At 44.7% G+C, this 14,272-nt stretch overlaps 1 protein-coding gene across 1 annotated transcript in view; it reads right to left on the bottom strand.

Annotated features, from left to right (window-relative positions):
- LOC133650045 (protein FAM91A1-like) overlaps positions 1-14,272 on the bottom strand; it is a 32,044-nt gene that overhangs the window by 12,170 nt on the left and 5,602 nt on the right. Inside the window, exons 5-17 of the mRNA XM_062046821.1 lie at positions 13,354-13,421; positions 12,597-12,710; positions 12,002-12,092; positions 11,873-11,935; positions 9,708-9,814; positions 9,600-9,638; positions 5,841-5,953; positions 3,067-3,176; positions 2,893-3,005; positions 2,723-2,809; positions 1,159-1,288; positions 893-1,041; positions 597-731 (exon numbers count right to left, since the gene is read on the bottom strand). Of these exons, the coding sequence (XP_061902805.1) occupies positions 597-731; positions 893-1,041; positions 1,159-1,288; positions 2,723-2,809; positions 2,893-3,005; positions 3,067-3,176; positions 5,841-5,953; positions 9,600-9,638; positions 9,708-9,814; positions 11,873-11,935; positions 12,002-12,092; positions 12,597-12,710; positions 13,354-13,421 (1,319 nt within the window). The remainder of the gene's footprint in view (positions 1-596; positions 732-892; positions 1,042-1,158; positions 1,289-2,722; positions 2,810-2,892; positions 3,006-3,066; positions 3,177-5,840; positions 5,954-9,599; positions 9,639-9,707; positions 9,815-11,872; positions 11,936-12,001; positions 12,093-12,596; positions 12,711-13,353; positions 13,422-14,272) is intronic.

Raw genomic sequence — 14,272 nt, 5'->3', positions numbered from 1 at the left:
TAAAAATCCTAAAATCATTTTTAGGGTTGTATTTTTTCTCTAAAATTGTCTTTCTGAAAGATATAAGAAGCAAAGTAAAAAAATAAATGAATTTATTTAAACAAGTGAAGACCAAGTCATTAAAATATTTTCTTGGATTTTCAAATTCTATTTGAGTTTTGTCTCTCTTAGAATTAAAAATGTCGGGCAAAGCGAGACCAGCTTGCTAGTAAATAAATACAATTTAAAAAATAGAGGCAGTTCACTGGTAAGTGCTACTATTTGAGCTATTTTTAGAACAGGCCAGCGGGCTACTCATCTGTTCCTTACGGGCTACCTGGTGCCCGCGGGCACCGCGTTGGTGACCCCTGGTGTAGAGTAAGGTGTAGAATAAGGTGTAGAGTAAGGTGTATAATAAGGTGTAGAGTAAGGTGTAGAGTAAGGTGTATAATAAGGTGTAGAGTAAGGTGTAGAATAAGGTGTAGAGTAAGGTGTAGAGTAAGGTGTAGAGTAAGGTGTAGAGTAAGGTGTATAATAAGGTGTAGACTAAGGTGTAGAATAAAGGTGCAGTGAGTTGACCTACAAGACTGTCAATGTGGGCGGGGCCCTCCCCTCACCTGGAAAATGTCGGGCAGTTTGCGCAGCCTGGAGCCTTTGGACAGCAGCAGTGAGGGCGGGCCTTGTCTGGTCACATGGTACAGGTAGAGTTTGAACCAGATGGAGCTCACCTCAGGGATGGCTGGTCCTATGTGCTGGAACATAGTAGTACAATGTGTGTACAATGATTAGTAGTAGTAGTACTAGTATGAGAGTATAGTGTGTACAATGATTAGTAGTAGTAGTACTAGTATGAGAGTATAGTGTGTACAATGATTAGTAGTAGTGGTTGTAGTAGCAGGTGTGTTCCATGTACCTGGGGTGTGCAGCTGCTGATGGGTCTGATCTCATTACTGAGCGGTGCCATGGAGACCAGCAGCTTGTAGTTCTTGTTGAGGACTCTGCTGCAGGTGGCCTGGTCTAGACCCAGGAGACTCTCACAGCGCAGCATGTCCAAGGGAAATCCTGGTGGTGTACACACTATCACTGGTAATGTAGTATACTAGTGTGTACTTCACATGTTGGGGATGTCCGGTCCCTGGTCCTAAGTGAGTTCTTTGGTGACCAGCAGTCGGGACTTACCTATGTTGGGGATGTCCGGTCCCTGGTCCTGAGTGAGTTCCTTGTTGTAGCGTAAGAAGAGGATGGTGTTCTTCAGGGTGAGGGCGTGGTCAAAGTAGCGCTGAGCCTCACCCTCTGCTGTGCTCTCCACCTTCAGGACAGATAGAACCAAGCGGTTGAGGAGAAATAGAATATCAGGGAAGTTAACACACCCTTAAATATAAAGCGCTACTTATTTCCTACACTTTGAACCCTGCGGTCTATATCACGGTGCGGCTAATTTATGGATTTTTACCCCCCCGCTGATGGCAATGATGCAAGTTATTGCTACTCAGGGTTCACACCAGCCGGTGGGCACGAGTAACGTGTGCACTCGCTTTCTTCCTAAAACAAAACCAGTCACGTGATCTGTGACGTAGAGGAGGAACCACAGATCCCTTCCCCATCAACAACAATGCTAATCAAGCAGACATTGCAATGATTACTTTGAGAACAACTCTGATCCACATACTTCATATTTTTGAGCCCGAATACAAAGAGGATGAACAATACGTTTTAGAGAGTACAATGAGAGGACATTCCATCTCAATTGTTACATATTTATTTACCATTTCAAGGCGTAAAAAAAGCATACGTGTTCTTGTCTAACAAAAGGATGGAAACACATCTCTTTATTTCCAGTATGACTGACCTGATAATGTGGTCAGAGTGAGAAGTGTTACGACACCCACGCACAATCTACGGAAACTACCGGAGATATCTGGACAGAAATATTCAAAATGGCAGTCTTTCTTAGCCATAGGGCCCAGTGTTAGGTCGCCACAGCAATACTCAGTTGTAGTACAATTTTCCACCACCAGTGGCAATAATGACAATATCAAACAAGCACCAAAATAAGCGCAAAAATTATGACTAAAGTGTACATGCTGTATTTTTATTTGCACTTTAATTGTATCGACATATTCACTATTCCTTTAGTTTATTTATTCCATCCAATCCATCCATCCATTTTTCTACCGCTTGTCCCTTTCGGGGTCGCGGGGGTTGCTGGAGCCTGGGCGGAAGGCGGGGTACGCCCTGGACAAGTCGCCACCTCATCACAGATAGACAACAGTCACACACTAGGGACCATTTAGTGTTGCCAATCAACCTATCCCCCCATTGGAGGTGGGAGGGGCCTATCCCCAGGTGCATGCCTTTTGGAGGTGGGAGGGGCCTATCCCCAGGTGCATGTCTTTTGGAGGTGGGAGGGGCCTATCCCCAGGTGCATGTCTTTTGGAGGTGGGAGGAAGCCGGAGTAGAACCCATGCAGTCATGGGGAGCAATTGCAAACTCCACACAGAAAGATCCAGAGCCTGGGATTGAACTCAGGACCTTGGTATTGTGAGGCACATGCACTAACCCCTGTGCCACCGTGCTGCCCACAACATAATTATATGTACGTTAATTTTCTGTCAGTTATTCATCAGTCCTTTCTTATGCGCTATGTTTATTTTTCTAATCAGCCTGACCTAAGCCTAAGGTAGGAATAGAAAAGTCCTAAATGAGGTGACTATAATTTGGTGAGTCGGAAGAGGGTCCTCACCTTCTCCAGCTCGGCCAGGAAGCTGTCCAGGGTCTCGTCGGAGAGCTTTCCCACCTCAAACATGGTCACGGCGTGGCTCTTCAGGTTCTGCCAAAGACGGGGACGTGATTAAAGGTTGTGGGTGTGCTCCACAAAAGGTGCTGGGGTGGGAAGGGGGGTCCACCACAGACCGGGGACAGGTTGCCCATCATGAGGAAGGCCGTCAGCGTGGAGTCAAAGAGGAAGGCGATCCTCTTGGTGGGGGCGGCCGGGATGCTGAGGCTGCTGACGCTGGCTGTGTCCGCTACACACACACACACCCACATTGAGCACTACCACACAAGGAGGGTGTGCATCAAGCAGACCTTGGTCCTCCAGACTGGTGGTGTCAGTGTCGGTGGCAGAGGAGCCTCCCTCCATCACGGGGCTGCCCTGCTCCCAGGAGAGTAACATCTTCTGAGGGTCCATGGTGCTCCTGAGGCACAAGACCAGGAACATGGTGAGGAACCTCCACTTTTATTCAGGGAGTAGACATGGTGGAAGAGGAGTGAGTAGACATGGTGGAAGAGGAGTGAGTAGACATGGTGGAAGAGGAGTGAGTAGACATGGTGGAAGAGGAGGGAGTAGACATGGTGGAAGAGGAGGGAGTAGACATGGTGGAAGAGGAGTGAGTAGACATGGTGGAAGAGGAGGGAGTAGACATGGTGGAAGAGGAGTGAGTAGACATGGTGGAAGAGGAGGGAGTAGACATGGTGGAAGAGGAGGGAGTAGACATGGTGGAAGAGGAGGGAGTAGACATGGTGGAAGAGGAGGGAGTAGACATGGTGGAAGAGGAGTGAGTAGACATGGTGTAAGAGGAGGGAGTAGACATGGTGTAAGAGGAGTGAGTAGACATGGTGTAAGAGGAAGGAGTAGACATGGTGGAAGAGGAGTGAGTAGACATGGTGTAAGAGGAGTGAGTAGACATGGTGTAAGAGGAGTGAGTAGACATGGTGGAAGAGGAGTGAGTAGACATGGTGGAAGAGGAGGGAGTAGACATGGTGGAAGAGGAAGGAGTAGACATGGTGGAAGAGGAGTGAGTAGACATGGTGTAAGAGGAAGGAGTAGACATGGTGGAAGAGGAGTGAGTAGACATGGTGTAAGAGGAGTGAGTAGACATGGTGTAAGAGGAGTGAGTAGACATGGTGGAAGAGGAGTGAGTAGACATGGTGGAAGAGGAGGGAGTAGACATGGTGGAAGAGGAAGGAGTAGACATGGTGGAAGAGGAGTGAGTAGACATGGTGTAAGAGGAAGGAGTAGACATGGTGGAAGAGGAGGGAGTAGACATGGTGGAAGAGGAGTGAGTAGACATGGTGGAAGAGGAAGGAGTAGACATGGTGTAAGAGGAGTGAGTAGACATGGTGTAAGAGGAAGGAGTAGACATGGTGGAAGAGGAGTGAGTAGACATGGTGTAAGAGGAGTGAGTAGACATGGTGTAAGAGGAGTGAGTAGACATGGTGGAAGAGGAGTGAGTAGACATGGTGGAAGAGGAGGGAGTAGACATGGTGGAAGAGGAAGGAGTAGACATGGTGGAAGAGGAGTGAGTAGACATGGTGTAAGAGGAGTGAGTAGACATGGTGTAAGAGGAAGGAGTAGACATGGTGGAAGAGGAGTGAGTAGACATGGTGTAAGAGGAGTGAGTAGACATGGTGGAAGAGGAGGGAGTAGACATGGTGGAAGAGGAGTGAGTAGACATGGTGGAAGAGGAGGGAGTAGACATGGTGGAAGAGGAGTGAGTAGACATGGTGGAAGAGGAGGGAGTAGACATGGTGGAAGAGGAGTGAGTAGACATGGTGGAAGAGGAGGGAGTAGACATGGTGGAAGAGGAAGGAGTAGACATGGTGGAAGAGGAGGGAGTAGACATGGTGGAAGAGGAGTGAGTAGACATGGTGGAAGAGGAGGGAGTAGACATGGTGGAAGAGGAGTGAGTAGACATGGTGGAAGAGGAGGGAGTAGACATGGTGGAAGAGGAAGGAGTAGACATGGTGGAAGAGGAGTGAGTAGACATGGTGTAAGAGGAGTGAGTAGACATGGTGTAAGAGGAGTGAGTAGACATGGTGGAAGAGGAAGGAGTAGACATGGTGGAAGAGGAGTGAGTAGACATGGTGTAAGAGGAGTGAGTAGACATGGTGGAAGAGGAGTGAGTAGACATGGTGGAAGAGGAGGGAGTAGACATGGTGGAAGAGGAAGGAGTAGACATGGTGGAAGAGGAGTGAGTAGACATGGTGTAAGAGGAGTGAGTAGACATGGTGTAAGAGGAGTGAGTAGACATGGTGGAAGAGGAAGGAGTAGACATGGTGGAAGAGGAGTGAGTAGACATGGTGTAAGAGGAGTGAGTAGACATGGTGTAAGAGGAGTGAGTAGACATGGTGGAAGAGGAGGGAGTAGACATGGTGGAAGAGGAGTGAGTAGACATGGTGGAAGAGGAGTGAGTAGACATGGTGGAAGAGGAGTGAGTAGACATGGTGGAAGAGGAGTGAGTAGACATGGTGGAAGAGGAGTGAGTAGACATGGTGGAAGAGGAGGGAGTAGACATGGTGGAAGAGGAGTGAGTAGACATGGTGGAAGAGGAGGGAGTAGACATGGTGGAAGAGGAGTGAGTAGACATGGTGGAAGAGGAGTGAGTAGACATGGTGGAAGAGGAGTGAGTAGACATGGTGGAAGAGGAGGGAGTAGACATGGTGTAAGAGGAGGGAGTAGACATGGTGGAAGAGGAGGGAGTAGACATGGTGGAAGAGGAGTGAGTAGACATGGTGGAAGAGGAGTGAGTAGACATGGTGGAAGAGGAGGGAGTAGACATGGTGTAAGAGGAGGGAGTAGACATGGTGTAAGAGGAGGGAGTAGACATGGTGTAAGAGGAGGGAGTAGACATGGTGGAAGAGGAGTGAGTAGACATGGTGGAAGAGGAGTGATTAGACATGGTGGAAGAGGAAGGAGAGGAGTGAGTAGACATGGTGTAAGAGGAGTGAGTAGACATGGTGTAAGAGGAGGGAGTAGACATGGTGGAAGAGGAGGGAGTAGACATGGTGGAAGAGGAGGGAGTAGACATGGTGTAAGAGGAGTGAGTAGACATGGTGTAAGAGGAAGGAGAGGAGTGTACTTCAGCCTGTTGAGGGAGGGAGCGTTCTTCCAGGTGGGGTGGAGCTGCTCCGAGCTGATCACCTGACCTTTCTTCACGGCGAAGCCCAGGCGGCAGTACATGGACACGGCATTCTGGGAAATAAATAGAGTTGGCATGAAACACTGAACAGGTGCAAAAGCACCATGTGTTGGAGCAATAGCACCGTGTGTTGGAGCAATAGCACCGCGTGTTGGAGCAATAGCACCGTGTGTTGGAGCAATAGCACCGTGTGTTGGAGCAATAGCACCGCGTGTTGGAGCAATAGCACCGCGTGTTGGAGCAATAGCACCGTGTGTTGGAGCAATACCACCGTGTGTTGGAGCAATAGCACCGTGTGTTGGGATTGAGAATCGTATTGAATTGAGAATCGATTTTGAATTGAATCGTTACCCCCAAGAATCAAATCGATTCAAAAAGTATTGATTTTGAATTGAGAATTGTTTTGAATTGAGAATCGTTTCTGAATCGGATCGTTAAAGGCCTACTGAAACCCACTACTACCGACCACGCAGTCTGATAGTTTATATATCAATGATGAAATCTTAACATTATAACACATGCCAATACGGCCGGGTTAACTTATAAAGTGACATTTTAAATTTGCCGCTAAACTTCCGGTTCGAAACGCCTCTGAGGATGACGTATGCGCGTGACGTAGCCCGACGAACACGGGTATGCCTTCCACATTGAAGCCGGTACGAAAAAGCTCTGTTTTCATTTCATAATTCCACAGTATTCTGGACATCTGTGTTCGTGAATCTGTTTCAATCATGTTCATTGCATTATGGAGAAGGAAGCCAAGCAAGCAAAGAAGAAAGTTGTCGGTGCGAAATGGACGTATTTTTCGAACGTAGTCAGCCACAACAGTACACAGCCGGCGCTTCTTTGTTTACATTCCCGAAAGATGCAGTCAAGATGGAAGGACTCGGATAACAGAGACTCTAACCAGGAGGACTTTTGATTTGGATACACAGACGCCTGTAGAGAACTGGGACAACACAGACTCTTACCAGGATTACTTTGATTTGGATGACAAAGACGCAGACGTGCTACTGTGAGTATGCAGCTTTGGCTTTTTTTTGCGTATGTACGTAACTTTTTTAAAATATATAAGCTTTATGAACCTTGGGTTAGGTGAACGGTCTTTTGGGCTGAGTGATTGTGTGTGTTGATCATGTGTTTGAATTGTATTGGCGTGTTCTATGGAGCTAGGAGCTAGCAGAGGAGCTAGGAGCTAGCATAACACGTACCGTACCGTAAGTGCGCGTCACGTACGTAACTTTTTAAAAATATATAAGCTTTATGAACCTTGGGTTAGGTGAACGGTCTTTTGGGCTGAGTGATTGTGTGTGTTGATCGGGTGTTTGAATTGTATTGGCGTGTTCTATGGAGCTAGGAGCTAGCAGAGGAGCTAGGAGCTAGCATAACAAACACGCAGGTGTTATTATGCAGGATTAATTTGTGGCATATTAAATATAAGCCTGGTTGTGTTGTGGCTAATAGAGTATATATATGTCTTGTGTTTATTTACTGTTGTAGTCATTCCCAGCTGAATATCAGGTACCGTGAGTATGCAGCCTTGGCTGCTAAACATTCGATAACTTGACCGTATGTGCGCGTCACGTACGTAACTTTTTAAAAATATATAAGCTTTATGAACCTTGGGTTAGGTAAACGGTCTTTTGGGCTGAGTGATTGTGTGTGTTGATCGGGTGTTTGAATTGTATTGGCGTGTTCTATGGAGCTAGGAGCTAGCAGAGGAGCTAGGAGCTAGCATAACAAACACGCAGGTGTTATTATGCAGGATTAATTTGTGGCATATTAAATATAAGCCTGGTTGTGTTGTGGCTAATAGAGTATATATATGTCTTGTGTTTATTTACTGTTGTAGTCATTCCCAGCTGAATATCAGGTACCGTGAGTATGCAGCCTTGGCTGCTAAACATTCGATAACTTGACCGTATGTGCGCGTCACGTACGTAACTTTTTAAAAATATATAAGCTTTATGAACCTTGGGTTAGGTAAACGGTCTTTTGGGCTGAGTGATTGTGTGTGTTGATCAGGTGTTTGAATTGTATTGGCGTGTTCTATGGAGCTAGGAGCTAGCAGAGGAGCTAGGAGCTAGCATAACAAACACGCAGGTGTTTTTATGCAGGATTAATTTGTGGCATATTAAATATAAGCCTGGTTGTGTTGTGGCTAATAGAGTATATATATGTCTTGTGTTTATTTACTGTTGTAGTCATTCCCAGCTGAATATCAGGTCACCCCCGGCTCTCACAGCATCTTCCCTATCTGAATAGCTTCAACTCCCCACTAGTCCTTCACTTGCACTTTACTCATCCACAAATCTTTCATCCTCGCTCAAATTAATGGGGAAATTGTCGCTTTCTCGGTCCGAATCTCTCTCACTTCATGCGGCCATCATTGTAAACAATAGGGAACTTTGCGTATATGTTCAACTGACTACGTCACGCTACTTCCGGTAGGTGCAAGCCTTTTTTTTATCAGATACCAAAAGTTGCAATCTTTATCGTCGTTGTTCTATACTAAATCCTTTCAGCAAAAATATGGCAATATCGCGAAATGATCAAGTATGACACATAGAATAGATCTGCTATCCCCGTTTAAATAAAAAAAATTCATTTCAGTAGGCCTTTAACCCCATGAATCAAATCGATTCAAAAGAGTGTTGATTTGGGATTGAGAATCATTTTGAATTGGGAATCGATTATGAATTGAGTAGTTACCCACAAGATTAAATTCAAATCAATTAAAACAGTGTTGATTTTGGATCGAGAATCGTTTTGAGTCGAAAATGTATTCTGAATTGAATCATTATCCCCAAGAATCAAATCAATTAAAATATTTATTTTGGATTGAGAATCGTTTTGAATATAGAATCAATTCTGAATCAAATAGTTACCGTCAAGATTTGAAGTGAATCGATTCTAAAACTATTGATTTTGGATCGAGAATCGTTTTGAATTGAGAATCGATTCTCAATCGAATTGTTAACCCCAAGAATCAAATTGATTCAAAAGAGTATGCAGTTGGGATTGAGAATCGTTTTGAATCAAGAATCGATTCTGAATCGAATCGTTACCCCCAAGAATCAAATCAATTCTAAAAGTATTGATTTTGGATTGAGAATCATTTTGAATTGAGACTCGATTCTGAATCGAATCATTAACCCCAAGAATCAAATCGATTTAAAAGAGTATGGAGTTGGGACTGAGAATCGTTTTGAATCAAGAATCGATTCTGAATCGAATCGTTACCCCCAAGAATCAAATCGGTTCTAAAAGTATTGATTTTGGATTGATAATCATTATCAATTGAGAATCAATTCTGAATTGAATCGTTCACCCCATGAATCAAATCGATTCGAAAAGTATTAATTTTGAATGGAAAATCCCTTTGAATTTAGAGTGTAACACTAAAAGTGTTTCCTGCTGTTTAAAGACTTGAACCGGAAGTAGAAGTGCTGTTCCCTCTTCTAGCACGTCCATAACGTTTCTACTCGCATGGATTCTTCATTCATGGCTCCAAGCGACCTTGGTAAGTTTTACAATATAACTAAAACAACTCTTAGGAGAGTTTCCATAAGCGACCTTGGTAAGTTTTACAATATAACTAAAACAACTCTTAGAATGTTTGTAAGAGTCTTTACACGCTAGTTCTACTCCTATTTCACTGCAGTGATATTTGGAGGCAGAGAAGAAGGTGGTCCTCACCTTCACCAGGTCCAGGTCTATCTCCAACACGTTGGCCAGCTGCATGGAGGACAAGGAGCAGGTTAGAAACCTGGACATGGTCCACCAGCGTGATGCTAGCCTAGCTACCTCTGCTACGTTGGTCTGCTCGTCGATGGACACGAAGATCTTGTAGAGCAGCGTCTCAAAGTAGTCTCCCTGCACCCGGTTCATCACAAAACCCTCCAGAGGGGGCACTGTGGTGGCACACACCAGGAGTCACACACGCCTTAGCATCACAAATACTTTGTTCATCCCCCAGGGGAAATTAACATTTGCAGCACAATCCCATTCAACATCAACCAAACATTACAGGGAGACAGGACAGGATCAAACATTACAGGGAGACAAGACAGGATCAAACATTACAGGGAGACAGAACAGGATCAAACATTACAGGGAGACAGGACAGGATCAAACATTACAGGGAGACAGGACAGGATCAAACATTACAGGGAGACAGGACAGGATCAAACATTAAAAGGAGACAGGACAGGATAAAACATTACAGGGAGACAGAACAGGATAAAACATTACAGGGAGACAGAACAGGATAAAACATTAAAAGGAGACAGGACAGGATCAAACATTAAAAGGAGACAGGACAGGATAAAACATTACAGGGAGACAGGACAGGATCAAACATTACAGGGAGACAGGACAGGATCAAACATTACAGGGAGACAGAACAGGATCAAACATTACAGGGAGACAGGACAGGATCAAACATTACAGGGAGACAGAACAGGATCAAACATTACAGGGAGACAGAACAGGATCAAACATTACAGGGAGACAGGACAGGATGATCAAACATTACAGGGAGACAAAACAGGATCAAACATTACAAGGAGATAGAACAGCATCAAACATTACAGGGAGACAGAACAGGATCAAACATTACAGGGAGACATGACAGGATCAAACATTACAGGGAGACAGGACAGGATCAAACATTACAGGGAGACAGAACAGGATCAAACATTACAAGGAGATAGAACAGCATCAAACATTACAGGGAGACAGAACAGGATCAAACATTACAAGGAGACAGAACAGCATCAAACATTACAGGGAGACAGAACAGGATCAAACATTACAGGGAGACAGGACAGGATCAAACATTACAGGGAGACAGGACAGGATCAAACATTACAGGGAGACAGGACAGGATCAAACATTGCAGGGAGACAGGACAGGATCAAACATTACAGGGAGACAGGACAGGATCAAACATTACAGGGAGACAGGACAGGATCAAACATTACAGGGAGACAGAACAGGATCAAACATTACAGGGAGACAGGACAGGATCAAACACTACAGGGAGACAGAACAGGATCGCTGACGGTTTTGCCAACTTTCGGCGCCCCTTACAAAAAAGTTGAGATACGGGGGGGGGGAGAGAGAATACATAATAATAAATAAATAAAATAAATCGGTCTAAGCCTGGGCCCGTGGAGAGGGGGTCCAGACTGAGGCCAAGGGCCATGCTAACATTTTGTATGTTTACACCTACAAATCATGGATTTTGATACTTGGCGCCATCTTCAATGTCTGCTAACATCTCCTTTATTAGCATGTTAATGTTTTGTACCTCATTTTGTATGTTTACACCTACAAATCATGGATTTTGGAAGTATATCAACGTCTCTTACTTCTGCTAACATTTTATGCTAGATTATGCTAGATAGTGCATTTTCATACTTGCCATCACCTTAGAAGTATGCTAACTTTTCCCAATGTCAAGGTGCTAACATTGTATGCTAGCTTTGTCGCTAATTGTGCATGTTTATGCCTACAAATAGTGCACTTTGACATTTCCTCTTATCCTGTCATGTGCTAGCATGATAAAGTTAGCATGCTAACATTTTATGCTAGTGTTTTAACTAACTTTGAATGCTTTAACCAACAAAAATCATCTTTTTTGATACTTGACGGCATCTTGGAAGTATGCTAATGTCTCTAATTTTGGCATGCTAACGTTTTATGTAACTTTTTCGCTAATTTTGTAGGTTTACACCTACAAATAGTGCATGTTGGTACTTCCTCTTATCTGGTCATGTGCTAGCATTTTTAGGTAATTTTGTCCGTTTTAGCCTAAAAACCATGGTTTTTGATACTTGCCGCCATCTCAGTACGATACTAAGGTCTCTTATAGTAGCATGCTAACATTTTATGGTAGCTTTTAATGCTAGCCCAGCATGAAAATGTGTCTTGGCCTGCATAGAATATAGGACATTCCTGGCCAATACCGGAGATACAGCTGTCATCTGAGATAGGAACATCCAGGTAGATGAAGCCGCGGTTGTACAGACCTGAGGACAGACATGAAGTATGTCAAGGTGACAACAGTACAGTACAACAATATGGTTTCTACTCACTTAAGCCCACGTTGTACTCCATTGATCCAGCCAGCTGAGGGCCAGAATCAATCATCTTATCGATAGCTTTCTTCTCGGCTGGAGAGCAGCACTGCACACACACACAGGGGGGGGGTTACATTCTAGATGCTGTGGGAAGCAGATCAGAATCATATCCATATTTAAGTGTTACTTCTTTCTAAACTCCTATAGTCATATAAACAATAGCTAGTATTCTTCCTTCTTTTGAGTCTCATAGTAAGGTGTCGGCCTTCTAGATTGGAATGTGTCAGAGTAGAGATAACTCGGAGTAGTCTAAACAAAGGGAGTGGGGGCGAGGGACAGAGGGAAGATCACGGGACTTCCGGGGGTTTGAGGGGAGACCGAGCTAGACCGGGCGAGGGAACGCTTGTGTGCTGGACTGGTCTCACGTTTGTCCTCTAAGCTTGGAGAATAAACCACAAAATACCAACTACTGCCTGTTGATTGAATATAAACATCAGCTTATTGCCATAAAAAGAATCTGGGAGAGACTAGCAATTTGAATTCCCCATTGGAGGAATGCTGGTCAACGCAACAACGCACATGGAAGGTAGTGAAGAGGCCATGTTCTCACCCTGATGTCATCCTCCGTGATGTAGCCCGTCTGGGCCACCCACCAGGGCTCCACTGAGATCTCCACAGGTTTGGCAGGGAGAAGATCCCGGGCCGATTTCTTGCGGAAGAATTTCTGACAGGAGTGAGTTCATGTCAGCACCTCCTCTCACCACTAGATGGCACACTTTCATAACATAACATAACATAACATACACCAGATTAGGGGCGTCCTAACTTTTACACTTGGGGAGCATTGGGAGAAAAACATTTCCAACATGAAGACAGGACCATAGTAAGTCTGCTGGTCCAACATGAAGACAGGACCATAGTAAGTCTGGTGGTCCAACATGAAGACAGGACAATAGTAAGTCTGGTGGTCCAACATGAAGACAGGACCATAGTAAGTCTGGTGGTCCAACATGAAAACAGGACCATAGTAAGTCTGCTGGTCCAACATGAAGACAGGACCATAGTAAGTCTGCTGGTCCAACATGAAGATAGGACCATAGTAAGTCTGCTGGTCCAACATGAAGACAGGACCATAGTTTGGACACCCTGCACTGGTTCTTGACTCACCTTAGAGACAGGACTGTAGTTTGGACACCCTGCACTGGTTCTTGACTCACCTTAGAGACAGGACTGTAGTTTGGACACCCTGCACTGGTTCTTGACTCACCTTAGAGACAGGACCATAGTGTGGACACCCTGCACTGGTTCTGGACTCACCTTAGAGACAGGACTGTAGTGTGGACACCCTGCACTGGTTCTGGACTCACCTTAGAGGAGCGGCACTGGTTCATCAGGTCTATGTACTGGTTCCTGCCGATGCCCAGCAGCCTCAGACCTGCAGTATAGAGGCAGCAGTCAGATGGTAAGGTGAACACAATGCCTCTAGGTGGCGCTGGAACCGTTACAAAGTGTCCGTACTGTAAGTCAGCACATGCAAGTAGAACTACAAGTCATGTTGGATGCATTTTCTTAGGCACTGAAGGCTGGGAGAGTCTTTGTTGGCCTGTCCTACTCAAGGCCCTGGGGGCCGCCCCCTCATTTAACGTGGCCCCCAAAACTTGTCAGTAATATGCCTCAACAAAGTATTTAAGTTACATTTAAACCATCGTGGGAGGCACTGGGACCATGTGGGTGAAGTGTCTTGCCCGAGTTTTCTAGCCGTCCATAGCGTTTCTACTGGTATGGATTCTTCATTCATCACTACAAGCAACGTTTGTAAGTTTTTTTGTTTGTTTTCATACGGAGCCCCTAAAGGGACATGGGGGAATTTAATGTTTTTATAATTGTTTTTTTTTATTTTTTTTAGACATGTATCCCGTGCGCATGAGAAACTATCTTGTGCGCACCAGAAACTTTTTATAAAGTTATAAAAATTTAAAAAATGATTGCAAGTATAGTAAAATACATAAGTCAGATGATGAATAATGCTTGCAAGTAGAGTCAAATAAATATTAGAGACAAGAGCACTAGAGTCAAATAGATATTAGAGACAAGAGCACTAGAGTCAAATAGATATTAGAGACAAGAGCACTAGAGTCAAATAGATATTAGAGACAAGAGCACTAGAGTCAAATAGATATTAGAGACAAGAGCACTAGAGTCAAATTGATATTAGAGACAAGAGCACTAGAGCCAAATAGACAAGAGCACTAGAGTCAAATAGATATTAGAGACAAGAGCACTAGA

This window comes from Entelurus aequoreus, linkage group LG05 (assembly GCF_033978785.1).
Source record: "Entelurus aequoreus isolate RoL-2023_Sb linkage group LG05, RoL_Eaeq_v1.1, whole genome shotgun sequence".
In the NCBI taxonomy this organism is placed as follows: domain Eukaryota; kingdom Metazoa; phylum Chordata; class Actinopteri; order Syngnathiformes; family Syngnathidae; genus Entelurus; species Entelurus aequoreus.
This window is presented reverse-complemented; position numbering and strand designations above follow the sequence as displayed.